At 42.0% G+C, this 15623-nt stretch overlaps 1 protein-coding gene across 45 annotated transcripts in view; it reads right to left on the bottom strand.

The window, feature by feature from the left end:
- The window catches only part of LOC110501770 (titin), a 186535-nt gene that overhangs the window by 153028 nt on the left and 17884 nt on the right, over nt 1-15623 (bottom strand). For 39 of the 45 annotated variants that reach the window (XM_090215950.1, XM_090215951.1, XM_090215954.1 and 36 more), the window contains 21 exons: nt 15381-15601; nt 15127-15291; nt 14802-14970; nt 12835-14534; nt 12263-12544; nt 11792-12058; nt 11383-11655; nt 11025-11288; nt 10660-10920; nt 10232-10492; nt 9846-10109; nt 9500-9760; nt 9155-9415; nt 8814-9074; nt 8584-8725; nt 8306-8474; nt 7975-8206; nt 7453-7737; nt 7240-7365; nt 6897-7085; nt 4708-4749 (listed from right to left, as the gene is read on the bottom strand). In XM_090215950.1, coding sequence (XP_090072076.1) covers nt 4708-4749; nt 6897-7085; nt 7240-7365; nt 7453-7737; nt 7975-8206; nt 8306-8474; nt 8584-8725; nt 8814-9074; nt 9155-9415; nt 9500-9760; nt 9846-10109; nt 10232-10492; nt 10660-10920; nt 11025-11288; nt 11383-11655; nt 11792-12058; nt 12263-12544; nt 12835-14534; nt 14802-14970; nt 15127-15291; nt 15381-15601 — 6095 coding nt within the window. Of the gene's footprint in view, nt 1-444; nt 4198-4707; nt 4750-5294; nt 5805-6108; nt 6619-6896; nt 7086-7239; nt 7366-7452; nt 7738-7974; nt 8207-8305; nt 8475-8583; nt 8726-8813; nt 9075-9154; nt 9416-9499; nt 9761-9845; nt 10110-10231; nt 10493-10659; nt 10921-11024; nt 11289-11382; nt 11656-11791; nt 12059-12262; nt 12545-12834; nt 14535-14801; nt 14971-15126; nt 15292-15380; nt 15602-15623 lie in introns of all 45 variants that reach the window. The other 6 variants (XM_090215944.1, XM_090215945.1, XM_090215946.1 and 3 more) reach the window with 3 other exon arrangements.

Here is a 15623-nt window from a genome sequence, read left to right as displayed (position 1 = left end):
TTGATGTAGTTAAAAGTGGTGAAATGGTGAACCTAGGATGGAAGGTTGCAAAACAGGACTGACCAGGAGGGACTGTGGAGGGAAATGATGTTAGGTTTGGATCAAAACACTTCAATGAAGAAAATGAGACCAAGATGAAATGTCCAAGAAGGCATGCAAAAAGAGGGTTTCAGGACTCAATGGGGAAGACGAGAGTGATGTGGAGTCAAAGAGGATGACGGGGAATGGACCAGAGGTGGATTTTTAAGAGAGTGATATGGGTAAAAAGAAGATACCTTGGAACAAGAAAGCAGGAGGATATGGGGGTGGTATCAACGAAAATATTACTGTTAATTTATAGTGATTTTAAAGTAAAGTGAATGCATGCTAGGAATCACCAATGGAAGTTTATGTCGCGTTAGTCACTGTTTTTATGAAAATATGAAAATATCCCCATTATCCAACCTCTCGAGACAACAGTGAGTCTTGATGTTGTTGTAGCCTTGCCAGCTTCATTCTCAGCCTCACAGACATATTCTCCTTCGTGCTTCTCCTTGACAATCTTGCAGATTACTAGTGTGTATGTGTCATGGTCTTTTGAACACTTAAATTCTTTGCCAGATTTGACCAACTTTCCATTGAAAAGCCAGTTAACTTTTGTGACACACATTATGGTCACACTAAAAGTAACCATGCTATTGTTCTCTGAACAAATATCCTCCAGGGGAGTTACAATAATGGGATAAGCTTTAGTGAATTGCTCAGGAAGTTTACTAACCATAACTGCCTCTGACAGAAACTCCTCCATCGTTTCTCTCTGTATCAACACATGAGACTGTTCGACAGGGACAGAGGCGAAGGGTACTGCTGTGGTTAAATCTGCAGCACCTACATCTCTCTCATCATGTTTTTTTACTGTCACAGATCTGGTCTCCTGCCTAGTAGTCTGCCTGGATTCATGCACCACAGTGCGATCCTGAGCTGTTATGCTTTGGAACGAAGCCATCGTTTCAGTCTTCTGAGCAGCAGACTGGGTTACAGGGGATTCGAAACCCGCTGCACTCTCTGTTACTCTGACAGTTTCCACCACCGATGACAGCATTTCTTTGGATTTTGCACTGCTAACATTTGTTTTCTGAGGCTTGACTATTTGCATTGTGCCAGGTTGGTCCAAAATGAGGGTCTGTTGTTCTCTATAAACTATAGCATGGAAAGCTGCTTGGAGTTCTGTCCTCAGATCAGCAGTCTGAGGGTATTCTCCTTCAAAAGCAATTGTTATTTCCATGGAGGCACCTGGTGTTGTGATAAGGTAGGTGAACATTGCACCCTTAGTTTCCCTGCCTACCTTCACTTCCTGTACCTCGACAGCCTCCAATCTCTCAACAACGTCTGCTAGTATAAGTGGCTGGTCACAAGCCACAGCAGACTGAAGCGCAGTTTTCAACTGATGTCTGATGCCCAAACTTGTTGGTTTTGGCATTGGGATCACAAAGGTAAGTTCCTTTGGAAGAACTTGGCTCTCCTGAGACTCGTGCACAAATAATACCCCTTTAGGCTGAGTCTTTACACTGACAACCAATCCAGCAGATTTTCCAATTTCACTTGATTGCTCACCAACAATGATGTGTTTCTCCTCCAATAATATTGATTGTCTCACTGACTGACCTTCGTGGATCTGAACAGCAAAATCCTGTTCAGCAGCATGTAAAATGGCACAACCTTCAGTTGCTATTGCCTTCTCTTCAATATAGACAGGCTTTGTCGGGATCTTTGGTTCAATTTTCACTACAGGTTTGAATGCATCATTTGCTTTCAAATTTATGGTATGCCCCTCTTCTATACTTTGAGTGTCAACCACAGTTACTGAGTGCATAATGTTCCAGCGATCCTCCTTTTCGATTAATGCACGCTGCTGTTTGACATCACTAGTAAATGGTGTTTCTTTGGATATCTGCATGGGCATTGATGTGACCTGAAGAATGTTCTGAGGTCTGTGTTCTGTTCTAAGCTCTGACTGAACTCCTGTCACGGACACATCAAGATCTTTGGAATAATCTGCACTAAACTCCCTTTTATCCTCTGAGGTTGCTGCATGTTTGCGGGCTCTTTCCTGTTTCTGTACTGCAGTCTGCTGATCTGGCTTCTCAGGACTAAGTATACCTTCTTTAGGTAATACACTTTCTGACTGAATAGACTGAAGATGTAAAGGAGCTTTGGCCTCTTTTCTTGGTTCAATTGAAATTGTGTCCAGCTGAGCTGAAAACTCAGATATCTTCTCACAAGTGACAGATTTCCATTCATTGTGGGTGACTGTGTGCAACAAAGTAGGGCTTTTTCTTGCATCTGCACTCTCTGGCAATGACTTCTCGCAAGTAAATCTACCTTCAGACTGCAATATATCTGGCTTACTAATCGTCTGTAGATGTAAGAGCTGTTCCTCTTCTGTTTCAAATTGCAAAGACATCGCGCTTTCCAAACCTGGAATAGCTTTTGAGTGTTCTGTCTGGAGCAGATGTTTTTCTTCAGCACTCATGGCTGATTTCAATAACCTATCTTTACTTACCAAAGCGCTCTCTTGTTTAGGTTTGTTTATTTCAAATCTCTGCTCTTTGGATAAAGTATGTTGAGTCTCACTGACCGGTGCGACCACTGGGTTAGGACGTTCCTTCTCTAGCAGGGACTGAGTGGGTTTATCCGATGTTGATAGCGTATCACAATGGCGCTCTGATAGTGGCAGTTGCCCAGTCAATGTAGCGGTATATAAAATCTTAACACCCTCTGTAACTCTGAAGCTTCTCTCTTCCTCAGGCCTAGTGGTTATACCTAATTTCTCTTTCAGAATTGGTAACCTGGTTTCAACTAGATGACTACTGACAACCTGTTTTGGTTCCTTAGATGACTTAATCTGTTCTGGTTTTCTGTCTCCTAAAACCTCAGTTCTCACTGTGATTAGAGGAATGACCTCTTCTGATGTGGCAGACATTATGTTTGAATGATGTTCCCTTGCAGGCTCAAGCTCTAAGATTTCCGGACTTTGGATACGGTCAGAATGTTGCTCTATGAGCTTTTGGCTCTCTTGGACAGCAGATGTAAAAGCGGCCATATGCAGTTGTTTAATAGGCGCAGCTGAGGCTGGAGGTGGTCTGGTGGGAGTCACAGACACTCTCTCTTCTACCTCATGTGACTGCAGCACTGCAGCCTGGTGGGTGACTTGCTCTCTATGAAGGGTAGCAGCAGAGATATCCAACTCTCTAAGGGTGTCCACTTGCTCGCTGGAAATAACCTGTCTGTCCTCAGTACCTATGGTGTACACCATCTGATCTCTGGCCCTGGCTTCTCCAGGAAGGTTGACCATGTACAAGCGTGACTCTGTAGCCTGTTCAGTCATGGATACTTTATAACCTTTTTGTTTCTGAACAACCACATGTTGTTCCTGGTGCTGAGATATAGAGACAGACTCTCTGAACACGATTAGCTCAGCACTACAAGAGGCCTCCCCAGATGGGTTGGAAGCCCTACAAGTGTAGAGGCCACTGTCCTCCTTTTGGATGCCCTTCATGTTGATGAAGCCAGAGCCATTTGGGTTGTTCACCACAATACAATACTTACTGGGCTGAATGTGATAACTACCTTTAAGCCACTGAACCTCTGGAAGAGGATTCCCAGTGACAATATACTTGAAGAGAGCTAGACCACCTTCAGAGCATTGTACAGGCTCAATAGTTTTAATAAATTCAGGTGGTTGGCCAGTGGGTTTGAACATTTTCTCAACCTGCCTCTCTGGTTTCTTTGTGTCACTTATTTGGATGTTCAAGAAAGTAGTACAGGTTGATTGGCCAAACCTGTTGCTTGCAGTACATGAGTATTCTCCTTCAAATTCCTTCTCTACTTTGTTAATGACGAGGGTATATTCGTCTCGCTCTTGAACAAATGTGTAAACTGATGAACTTGTTATAACCTGACCATTGTGGAACCACTGGACATTAGGCTTTGGAAGACAAGATATTGTGACAGTAAATCTAGCTATGTCCCCAATAGTGACAGCTACTGGTGAGAGTTGGGTCACAAAAACTGGCTTTTCTTTTTTCTTCTCTGTTGTACTAGAATAAAGTTTGGACTCTGGCTTGAGTTCAAGTGTTTTGCTTTTGCCTAATTGTAGACCAGTGAAGTAAGACTCCTGTTTTTCCTCTTCAGCTGAGACAGTGAAGCTAGAGAAAGCTGAGTAAAATAATTACATTATGTTATCACTTACAATAATGTATAAATATTAAGATAAAAAAAAACAATAAAGCAATAAATAAAGGAATGTATTTTAACGATAACACCTTTTGAATTGAAATCAGCAAGACAAAAAACATGCATTATTTTAATTTCACATAAAAGCCATGTAGGTTTCACCTATTGCATTACAATTCAAGGTAAATATTATGACCGTTCAAGATAGTCACATGCCCAACATATAGTTTTACAAAGGGACATTATACATGATCATATTGCTCCAGACATTTTTTTTTAAATCTGGAGGATATGGGCCTGTGCAAAAAAAAAAGATGAAGGGCCTGTTTCCCAGTTCCAGATCAAGCCGACTCATGGTCTGCAAAGCACCTCCAACTCTGAAAGTGATTTTTAGTCCAGGAATAGGCTTAATCTGAGTCCAGGAATAGGCTTAATCTGAGTCCAGGAATCTGACATTCAATCACATGTTAATGATAAAGAAAATATATTTACCTTTGACTTCCTTTTCCTTTTTCTCCACCTCCTTTTCAACCACTGTCAATAGACAAACATTTATAAATTAGTGATTTTTATCAAATATATATATATATATATAGTACTTACTGCTAGAACCAGGTAACATAGGTTACATCCATATTGTCAACATCTATTTTGCAATGATGAAAACAATCTGACATGCTTTGGTTTTGATGTGATCATACAGTGAATTCCGTCTCTTGGAAAGCATGTTGTAAATTGAGCACATCTCTCTCTCTTTTCACATTTAAGTCAGTGTACTTGACAACCTGTTTCTTAGCACATTTGTCCATGAGCTATCATTTTATAATCTATTTTTCTTGTTGTATAGGGCAGTATGGGAGCTGTGTGAAATGTGGAGTTGACAAGAACGGCCAATAGTTGAAAGCAGTCTGAAATGTGGAGTTGACAAGAACGGCCAATAGTTTGGAACAGTGTGAAATGTGGAATTGACAAGAACGGCCAATAGTTTGGAACAGTGTGAAATGTGGAATTGACAAGAACGGCCAATAACGGCCAAGAGTGCATATTGGTGGTAAGGACCAAAGCATGCAGTTGCCAACCTTTCATCACTGTGCTGCATTCAGCGTCTCCGGCTGAATTGACAATTTTGCAAGTGTAAACGCCCCCTTGCTTAGGACCAACGTTCATAACATTTAAGCAGCACAAGGGCCCCTTGTGTTTCAGAGAGTAAGAAATGGACTCTTCGACAATCAACCGATTGTGTAGCCAGATAACAAACGGAGTAGGAATTCCCTTTATAACGCAAAAGAGAGACACGGTGTCTCTAGGTTTGGCAAGGATTTCTGGGGGCAGTGTCACAAGGAACTCTGGGTAGGTGGCACCAATGTAATCACATTCGTATTCTCCATAGGGTATAACATCAGGGTAATACTCATGGCTTATCTGCCTTTGAGTTCTTTGTGAGAATGGCGGTAGAGGTCCAAGACTCTGTAAGGACTCCTGCTTGTCTTGGTCAGAGGGCTTTTTAGACGACTCCCTGTCTGTCTTAGAGTCTTTATTGACAGAATCGGAAGGGATGGGTGTTTCGGCTTTGGGATTCACTTCTTTGGCTGGGTGAGAATAAAGTTAAGGGAGATTTATTAGGTATTAAGAACATCAGTCAGAGGACATCAGTAAGAGGGTATCTTAGATCTAAACACTGGGAGTTAGTAAGATGGCGAGATGGTATTAGGGGCATGCTTTGAATGGGGAAAAAAAACTATACTTACAAAATAAATATGTTATTACATTATATTCCAATCGGTTACAATCTAAAGGAAATATTAAAAGTTTTAAAGGTTTTACAAAAGAATCAAGCGGAATGGAGGTGAAATGGACCAGAGAGTGGAAATATTAAATAGAAACTGTATCCACCTTCAACTGTGAGTTGTGCTGAAGTTCTGCTCTCTCCGTGTTTATTTTTTGTGGTACAGAGGTATGTCCCTTGGTCACCAAGCTGAACATTGAGTATGACAAGTAACAGCACACCTCCATTTTGGGTACGTTTCACCCTCTCTGTGTCTGTGAGGTTCCTTCCATTATGATCCCACACTATTTCAGTAAAGGGTTGCCCGTCGAACGAGCAGTTGAACTGAGCCATCTCACCACTTTTGACTTTGACGTCATTCATTTTCAAGAGCAACTTAGGGCTTCTAGGGATGCTCATTTCAGAATTCTCAACAGTGGTCACCTCAACCATCTTTACTGATGAAGATGACGTCCTCATTGTGGACATCTCAGACACAGTCTCATAGGTCTGTACACTGTGTGATCCACTGACATCCACTGACTGGTACCCTTCTGAATACATTTCCATTTTATGACTGATCATTGTTCCCCCAGTGCTTGACACACTTTGCCTAGCTACAGATTTCATATTTTGATCTGGGAGAATTAGAAGAGTGTAATTTGGTCAACAATCAACTGCTATCAAAATGAACCTATACTACGAGTAAAGAAAAGTTTAATAACTTTGGAAACAGATTATCCACCACACCAGGGCAATATGAAGATAAGGAGAAAGATCAATTGAATCATACAAGTACACGCATAGAGCAAAAATAAGTTCTAGGACAAATAGTATCTATTCTCAACCTTTAACAATACAGAAGCACACTTAAATTGGACATACAGAACTAATGTTCAATAAGACTTTTACTCACCTTCAAGTGCCAGATATCCTGCGCAAGTGACCATTCCTGCCGAGTTTCTGGCAACACAGGTGTATTCCCCTTCATCCTCGGGGTACACTCTGGAAATCTCCAGCTGGCAGGTGTCATCGAACTGAGACATCCTGAAGGCATCGGACTGTCCGATCTCTTTCTTATGGACGTACCAAGAGATCTTTAGATCTAGCAAGAGAAAAGTTTGGTTAATGTCAATAGTATTAATAATGCAAGATTATTAATGCTGCTTTTTATGAATAATGCAATACTATTATTATTTTAATTGAACAGTTTAGAGAACAAAGTAAGAGATAGGCCTAGTGGAAGTCGAGATAGATACCTTCACCAGAGATTCTGCACTGGAACCTAGCAGCCTCTCCCTCATTAACTGAGGTGTTGTTCATTGGTGTTATGATCACAGGCTTGGACATTGGAGATCCAGTGTCAGGAGAAACGACTTCTGAAACTGAAATCAAATAAGTCTTATTTTTTTCCCCTTTTTTCATTAAGAGGTTATTTCAGTACTTTATATGTGATTGTTTTTCCACTTTACCTTCCACATTGAGTGGTGCTGAGCTGGTGGCAAGCCCAACGTCATTCTTGGCCTCGCAGTTGTACAAGGCTGCGTCCTCTGGGAACACTTCGATGAGAAGCAGAGTGTGCTCATTTCCTTCACGCAGGAACTTGCACTTGAAGCCAGGGGAGAGAGCCTGGGAGTTCTTGTACCATAACACCTGGGGCGGGGGGACGCCAGTCACTTCCACAGAAAATCTAGCAGGTTTGCCAGCCTCCACAGACAGGGCCTGCATGCCGCGAATTATCTGAGGTGGCTCAGGGACTAAATTATGGGAACAGACAAAGACATTTGATGAGAAGAAAGGAAGGAACACCAAGCTTAGGGAAAACTGGGTAGTTTTTATTTTTTTAAGAAGAAAAACCCATCTGTTTTCCCTGTGATTTAGTTGTTTAAATACATCCTTGTAAAAACATAATTGAAATTTGCATTATTTGAAAATTGCATTATTATTTCAGTGTGACTTTTGTTATTGGGAGTTAAAAGAGAGCAAACACTTACTATTGACATGTAGAGTCACCACGACCCTGTTCTTGCCAGCGATGAAGGTGTACTCCCCTGCATCACTTCTATAGGTTTCAGAGATGGTCATGCGATGGACCTTTCTAATGGCAATGTAGTGGAGCCTATCGTCAAGGTTGAACTGGATCTCAGCACCGTTCCTCAGCCAGCGACCTTCAACGTCGTCCTCACTGACTTCAAACTCAAACGACGCTTTTTGTTTCTCAACAACCTGAAAAGAAATAATACAAATGTTCATATTAACACTGATCATTTTTGAACTATTCAGTTTTAAACTGTCCCCCTTCAATGTAATGTTATCCGTATTCACCGTGAATTCTTTCTCCTCGGGTTCTGTGATGTGGATGTCACGCCCCTCCACGGTGAGATGAGCCTTTGACATGCTTGCACCAGCGACCACAGAATACTCTGCAGCATCAGACAGGCGGACTGACTGGATCATTAGACGGTGCAAGAATTTCTCAGTGGAGACCTTGTATCTGTCAAGGCATTTTAGAAATAACTCTTAAGATACAGAGGAATCGTTCAAATGTAGCATTTCACAGGAATCTCACAGGAATAATATACAAATAAATGAATGAGACGTACCTTTCAGACATTTCCAGTTCCTGTCCATCTTTCATCCACGTCACCTGAGCATTAGGCTCAGAGATCTCACATTCAAATGTGGCCCTCTTCTTCTCTGTGATCTTGATATCTTTGATGTGCTTGGTGAATTCAATAACGCGTGCTGTGAGAGAGCAAATACATTAATGAACAACAGAAAAATTACTTTCATGATTAATATTTAGAAAGGGTCTGGATTAAAAAAAACATACCATCAACATATAGGCTGGCTGTAGTTGCAGCAGAGCCAGCAGCAAACTTGTACTCTGCACCATCACCAAAGTGAACATTTCGGATGGTGAGAGAGTGAGTTAGGTGTTTGGTGCGGCTCTGGCATCTGTCAGTGGAGCGAATCTCAACACCATTCTTCAGCCACTTGTAGGTGATGCCCTCATAGTTGACATTCACTTCAAATGTGATGGTGTCTTTCTCCTGTGCATTGAGGTCTTCCAGCATGGAGGTGATCAAAATGGCTAAGGAAAAAACAATGTCATTAGAGAAAAAGACCTATGTGATACAAATTATTTCAAGTACAGATTAGTTGAAAACTTACGGCTAACTTTCAGAGTTGCAGAGACTCTGTCATTTCCACAGACAAAGGTGTATTCTGCAGAGTCTTCACTGCCAGTGTTCATGATCTTGAGCTGGTGAAGTTTGCCCTGCACCACAATCCTGAACTTGTCACTCATTTCTATCTCCACTCCATTCTTCAGCCAGGTGGATGGGACATTGAAATGTGACACTTCGCATTCAAAAGTGGCCACCTGGGTCTCTGGGACTTCAATGTTCTTGATGGGTTTTGTGACACGCAGAGCTGGAGAGAACGAACAATAATGAATATATTGAAAATACATTTGAGTGGGTTAAGTCATCTATTTGTTCACGTGTCAACACTTACATTCAACATATAAATGAGTACTGCACTGCACATGTCCGACCATAGCAGTGTACTCTCCTGCCTTGTGGTCATCCACATTCTGGATGATCAGCTTGTGAGATTTTCTCTCAGACAGCATTTTGATGTTTTCACTTGGTTTAAGCTCAACGTTATTGAACATCCATTTGATAGGGATGTCATCATGAGACAGGCTCAGCTCAAAAGAGGCAGTGGCATCCAATAGTGATGTCACATCTTTAGGCTTCTTCGTTATAGTAATTGCTGAAAAAAAGATTGAGAGTCAAAACTTTCAAAATCTTAAGTAAACAAACATTTTCAATTTGTGACCATAAAAATATGAACTTACCCTCAACGTTCAGTCTGGCATTAGCAGATAGTTTTCCAAGTTTGAATCCATAAACTGATTCATCGTGTATGGTGCAGTTTTTGATCTTCAAGGTGTGGATCATGCCATCAACGGTGACTTCATATTTCTCACTAGGTTGGATCTCTACACCATTCTTAATCCATTGTGAGCCCTTCACATTCTCATGGGTGAGCTCCAGAATGAATGCTGCTTCTTGTGTCTCAGTGACAGTTTGGTTCTTCAGGGTCTTCTTGACTTTCACAGCTATGAAATCAAACACAAACATGACATAACAGCAGGCATATAGTAATAATATAATAGTCATATATTAATGCTAACACCAGTTGAAAATAAGTTAACATTTCTACTCAGGAGGTAACACCTACCTTCAACTCTCAGGTTGGCTGTTGTCTTGGAGTTTGCAATCTGGTAGGTGTATTCACCAATGTCATTGGGTCTGGTGATGACAATAACAAGACGTCTGACAGCTCCATTTTTCTCACTCCTGACATTTTCACCAAAGTCACAAGGTTGTCCATCCTTCAGCCACTTGCCCTCAGCAGTTGGGTTGGCCACCTCACACTCAAATTCAGCTGTCTGAGAGTCAGCCACAATGATGTCATGCAGCGGTCTGGATATAGCGCCACCTGGGAACACAAATACATTTGGATTTATTTCCTCCAATTGGGTAACTGCCCTAAAAAGTTTTTAGATTTGGCAGGTGAATGGTTGTTGTAATATCCAACTGAACTTTTACACCATAACGTGTATATGTTTACAGTGTAATGCACTTTTTTGACAAGAGTTATCTTACCTGACACAGTAAGCTTTGCGCTGGATATCTGTTCACCAGCAGCGAATGTGTATTGCCCCTCTTCATCCTTCATGGCATTAATGACAGTCATACTGTGGTTCTTGCCCTTGGTCACTATGTTGTACTTGGAATCATTTTTCAGATGTTGTTTCTTGAAGGTCCAGATACCATCAATGCCAGGGTGGGACACCTCCACATTAAATGTGACGTGCTGTGTCTCTGTGCAAACTTGATCCTCCATTTGCTTCACAATTGAAATTTCTGTAAAAAAAAAGTGAAGTATGTTTTAGTTGGATAATATCTGTAACTGACAAAATGTATTGTATGAAGTTATGTTGCATTTAATCACTTGTGCAAAAGCTTACTTTGGACTATCAGTTTACAGCTAGAGTCAGCTTTGCCAACACATAGCTTGTAGGTTCCTTCATCAGAGGCGAAGGTCCTATTGAACACCAGACGCTGTTTGGATCCCTTTGGAACAATCTGGATTCTCTCACTGGGCATCACAAGCTTGTCATTGTGGAACCACTTAATTGAGCTAATATCTGCAGCAGAGATTTTAGCCTCCATAACAGCCTTGGTGCCCTCAACTGATGTAATATCCTTGAGTGGGGTCAAGATGCTAATCGCTGTAATACACACAGAAAAAGACAAAACGATAAGGCCTAGTAAATAAAGAAATACTCAAAATGAGTATGGACAGTATGAAATCAAATCACTTACTTTGAACAGTCAGCTTTGCAGTGGTGGAAATGTCCTGAGCAGGAACTACAAAGGAGTACATTCCACCATCAAGCCTGCCTGTATCCTCTATGAGAAGTTTATGGATGAGCTTGTCAATAACAATGTGGATGCGATCTGAAGCTTCAATGACAACACCATTCTTCATCCAAGTGCCCTCAACATCTTCTTGAGAGAATCGCACCTCAAACTGGCTTATGTCACCCTCACAGATTGTCATATCAGAGAGGGGGTGCAACAGGGTCACAGGGCGCACTAAAGGAGAAGAGATTGAAGTAAGACTTGATTTCATGCAACTACACATGTTAATAGGTCATGAAAAAACAATCTGCAAGCATATTTTTTTGTTGTCTTTGATCTAGATAGAAATCCTCATCCTTAGAACACTCACGTTTCATTTTCAGGGAGGCACTAGTCTTGAATTCACCCGTGGTGAATGTATATTTTCCCTGGTCTTCTTTCTTTACATCTTTCACAGATAAACTGTGGCGTCCTCGGCGGGAGGAGATGGCATGCTTGCTGCTGGGAGTGAGCTCCTTGTTCTCAAAATGCCATACACCTTCAGCATCCTCTCGAGACACTTCACACTCAAACTCCCCAGAGTAGGTCTCAGGCACCTCAATGTTCTCCAGCCTCTTTACAATTGACAGTGGGGCACCTGAATAATGAGAGCACTGTTAGTATATCTATTCCAGAAAACAAAGAGTACATTTACTGATGAAAAAGGACAAGTTTCCCACAGATTAAACTTAGTTCTTCTCCATTGAACCTGCTTTTTAGTCTAGGACTAGGCTTAATCTGTATCTGAGAACCCAGTCATTAAAGTTCTACTTGTACACCAGTGGTAAGAAAAACGACCAACCTTCCACATTGAGTCTGGCAGTGGTCCTGATGTGGTCATCTTCAACAACAGCACAACTGTATTCTGCATCGTCCTTCATGTTGATGGTCAGTACAGAAAGGAAATGAACCTTTCTGTCTGAGTGCATCCTGTATTTGTCTCCAGAGAAAATCTCTGCATTGTTCATCAGCCATTTGACTTTAACAAAAGGCTCATTGGTCTCACACTCAAAGGTCGCCATGGTGTCTTTCTCTTTCACGTTGGTTTCTTCTAGCTCTTGTGTGAAGGTGATGACTGTCTTTGCTAAAAGGATGAAGATGGTATAATGTATCAGGGATGCCGTGATTCATACAGAATATCAATTACACAGATTTAAATAAGGTTTGATATCTAGGTTTCAGATTGCAATAACTTAATAATTTCCACTGAATGATGATCAATGGCAGCTTATTTTATTTTTTTGCTTACAGCACCTGGTACTAACGAGGACCGGCCCTGAACCCTTACTACTGTGCATCTTGTGTCACAACCTCAGACAATAGGCTACTAATGCTATGAACAATGTAGAAAAATTACTGAAATTATTACTTTACCTTGCACCAATAAGAATGCATGGCTTGAAGTCTCTCCAGCAATGTTCATGGCTTTGACCATGATGCTAGCAGAGTCTTCTGCTGTGACCTTTTTGATTACCAATTCACATACATTGTCTTCAGGCCAGAACGAGTAAATGCGATCTGTTTTCTCCAGCAGAATTCCATTCTTGAACCACTGGCACTCAGGGTCTGGTCTACCGGTAACTCTGACTCTGAAGTGAACTTCTTCCATCTGAGACACGGTCTGACTAGCAATGCGTTCAATGATCTTTGGAGCTTCCATGCTGGGAGAGAGCTTTACTCTCTCTGGTTTAATTGAGGGAACATGAACCTTGCGTTCCTCCTCTTTTTTCTTATCAGCCTCAGACAACATTTTCTGATGGTGAAGCAGTTCTTCCTTCCTCTTCCTAAGCATGTCCTCATAGGACTCATCCTTCTTACGAGACTTGAGCTCCACAGCAGTGATGGCTTCATAATAACCTTCCTCTGTCCTGCGCTTAAATTTGCCCTTCAACTCATCTGTCTCCTCTGTGGCTTTTGAATGGATGACTCTTTCGGTCTTCTTTAGTTGCACTACCTCTTTGGTGTCTTTGATGGCAGTTGGTTTTTCAACCTTAACCACATCAAAGGAAACTCTGCCATGTTCAGCCATGGTGCTAGGCTCTGGGGCCTTATGCTCTGGTGCACGACGAAGAATAGATCTGAAGTCCTCTTTCTGCGTGATCTCCAGCTTCACCAGATGCTCAGCTGTGCCCTCAGGGTTCTCTGCTAACACTTTGACATCTCCTGCATCGTATGACTTGATATCGATAATCTCAAGATAGTAAATGCCATCATAGCGAAGTCTCATTCTCTTGCTCTTGCGAATGAGCTGCCCATTGAGGTACCAGTTGACCTTAGGTGTAGGATAACCAGTTACTCTGCAACGGAACCTTGCAATTTCACCTTCCTGCACATTTGCATTCTCAGGAAGAAGGACAATTTCAGGCTTTGTCTTCTCAGCCCCTTCATCTGCAGTGACTCCAGAAGGACCTCCTTCGTGAGCCATGCGCTCCATCTCATCAATTCTGTGTAGTCCCCTCCTGCCCTCAGGTAACTGAGTTTCCTCCACCATGCTCTTCTCCTCCTTTACAATAAGTGTAGCCGAGGTCTGATCGGCACCAAACGTGTTAGTGGCTCTGCAGGTGATGACACCACTGTCTCTGGCATAGGCAACTTCAAAGTCAAGACTACAGTAGCCAAATTCATTAACCATGCGCAATCTGTTAGCAGCTGCAAGGGGTTTGCCATCAAGTAACCACTCAACAACCATAGTGGGATCACCAATAGGGGTCAGTCTGCATTCAAAGTGGACAGCACCAGAATGCTTCAGCCTGACGGAAGTCAGCTTCTTCTTGAACTGTGGTTTCTGCTGCTTGTCCTTGTCATATAGGTCAGCCTCCTCCCACTGCTCTTGGCCATAACGTAGATGCAGGGATTCCAACTCTGGAGCTGCAATTTCCTTGGCCTTGTATGTTCCCTTGGGAATAATGAGTCTCCTCTCTGGTGCAGGTTCAGCAGTTTCCACCTCAATGTTGACCCTGCAGCGAGTGGTATCTCTTCCAGCTTTGTTAATGGCTGTGGCTGTGTACCAAGCACTATCAGTGCCTACTGTTTGGGGGATCTGGAATTTGGCCTCTCCTTTGGTGCCTTCAATCCTGAAATATATACATTTGTATTACATTTTAGTCATTTAGCAGACACTATTATTCAGAGCAACTAGGGTTAAGTGCCTTGCTCAAGGGCAAATCAACTGCTTTTTAACCTAGTCGGCTCAGGGATTCGAAGCAGTGACCTTTTGGTTTCTGGCCCAATGCTCTTAACTGCTAGGCTACTGTAATGTATCTGAATAGACTCAGAATATTCAACATGTGAGGTCAACATACTAACTGTATTTTAACTCATGATATGGACAAGACACTCACTTGATATTTGGGTGCTTCATTGGGGAGACGATGTCACTGTTTTTCAGCCAAACAATATCAGGCAGGGGGTTTCCGATGGCTTTGACAGCCAACTCAACCAGAGTGCCTTGCTTAACACTGATGTTCTTCAGCTTCTCAATAAACTGGGGTCTGATCAAGTTTTCTTTGGCTGTAAATGTAACAAAGATCAAGCACATACAAATGAATGGAATAAAAATAAATAACAAATAAACAATAGATTCATGTCCTGAAATATTCACTGGAGCACAAATCAAAATGTTTCCCTTTTTCCTGAGTCAGTCACATATTTCAAATGGAGCCTTACCATCAACTGTAAGTGTCATGGAGACAGAGGTCCTTCCAGCTCTGTTCTGAGCGACCACGGTCCACTCTCCAGAGTCATGGGGCATGGCTGGAACCACAATCAGTGACGTAGTTCCATCTTCCTTCACCACTATCTTGTGGGTGTAATCATTGACAACTTGTTGTCCTGAAAATAACAAAGAAAGGAATAATAGTTTTAATATTTTTTTAATAAAACATATCCTAGACGATGTATCATGTTTTCACATCACTTACCATTGTGGAACCAGAAAGTGTCAGGCATGGGTCTACCAACTACTTTCAGGTCAAATCTGGCAGTCTGCCCTTCAGCACACTTGAATGACTGTGGCTTCAAGACAAACACAGGCTTGTATAGTCTCTCCAGCTGACTCTCATCAGTGTCATCAAGTCTGCGAGCAGGAGAGCGTCCGGGAGAACGACCGGGAGAGCGGCTTGTAGAGCGTGGGGATGTGGACCTGAGAAATGAACACAGAAATG

This window comes from Oncorhynchus mykiss, chromosome 22 (assembly GCF_057628025.1).
Source record: "Oncorhynchus mykiss isolate SJ-2025 chromosome 22, ASM5762802v1, whole genome shotgun sequence".
Classification (NCBI taxonomy): domain Eukaryota; kingdom Metazoa; phylum Chordata; class Actinopteri; order Salmoniformes; family Salmonidae; genus Oncorhynchus; species Oncorhynchus mykiss.
The sequence above is the reverse complement of the archived record's forward strand: the minus strand, read 5'-3'. Positions and strand labels throughout refer to the sequence as shown.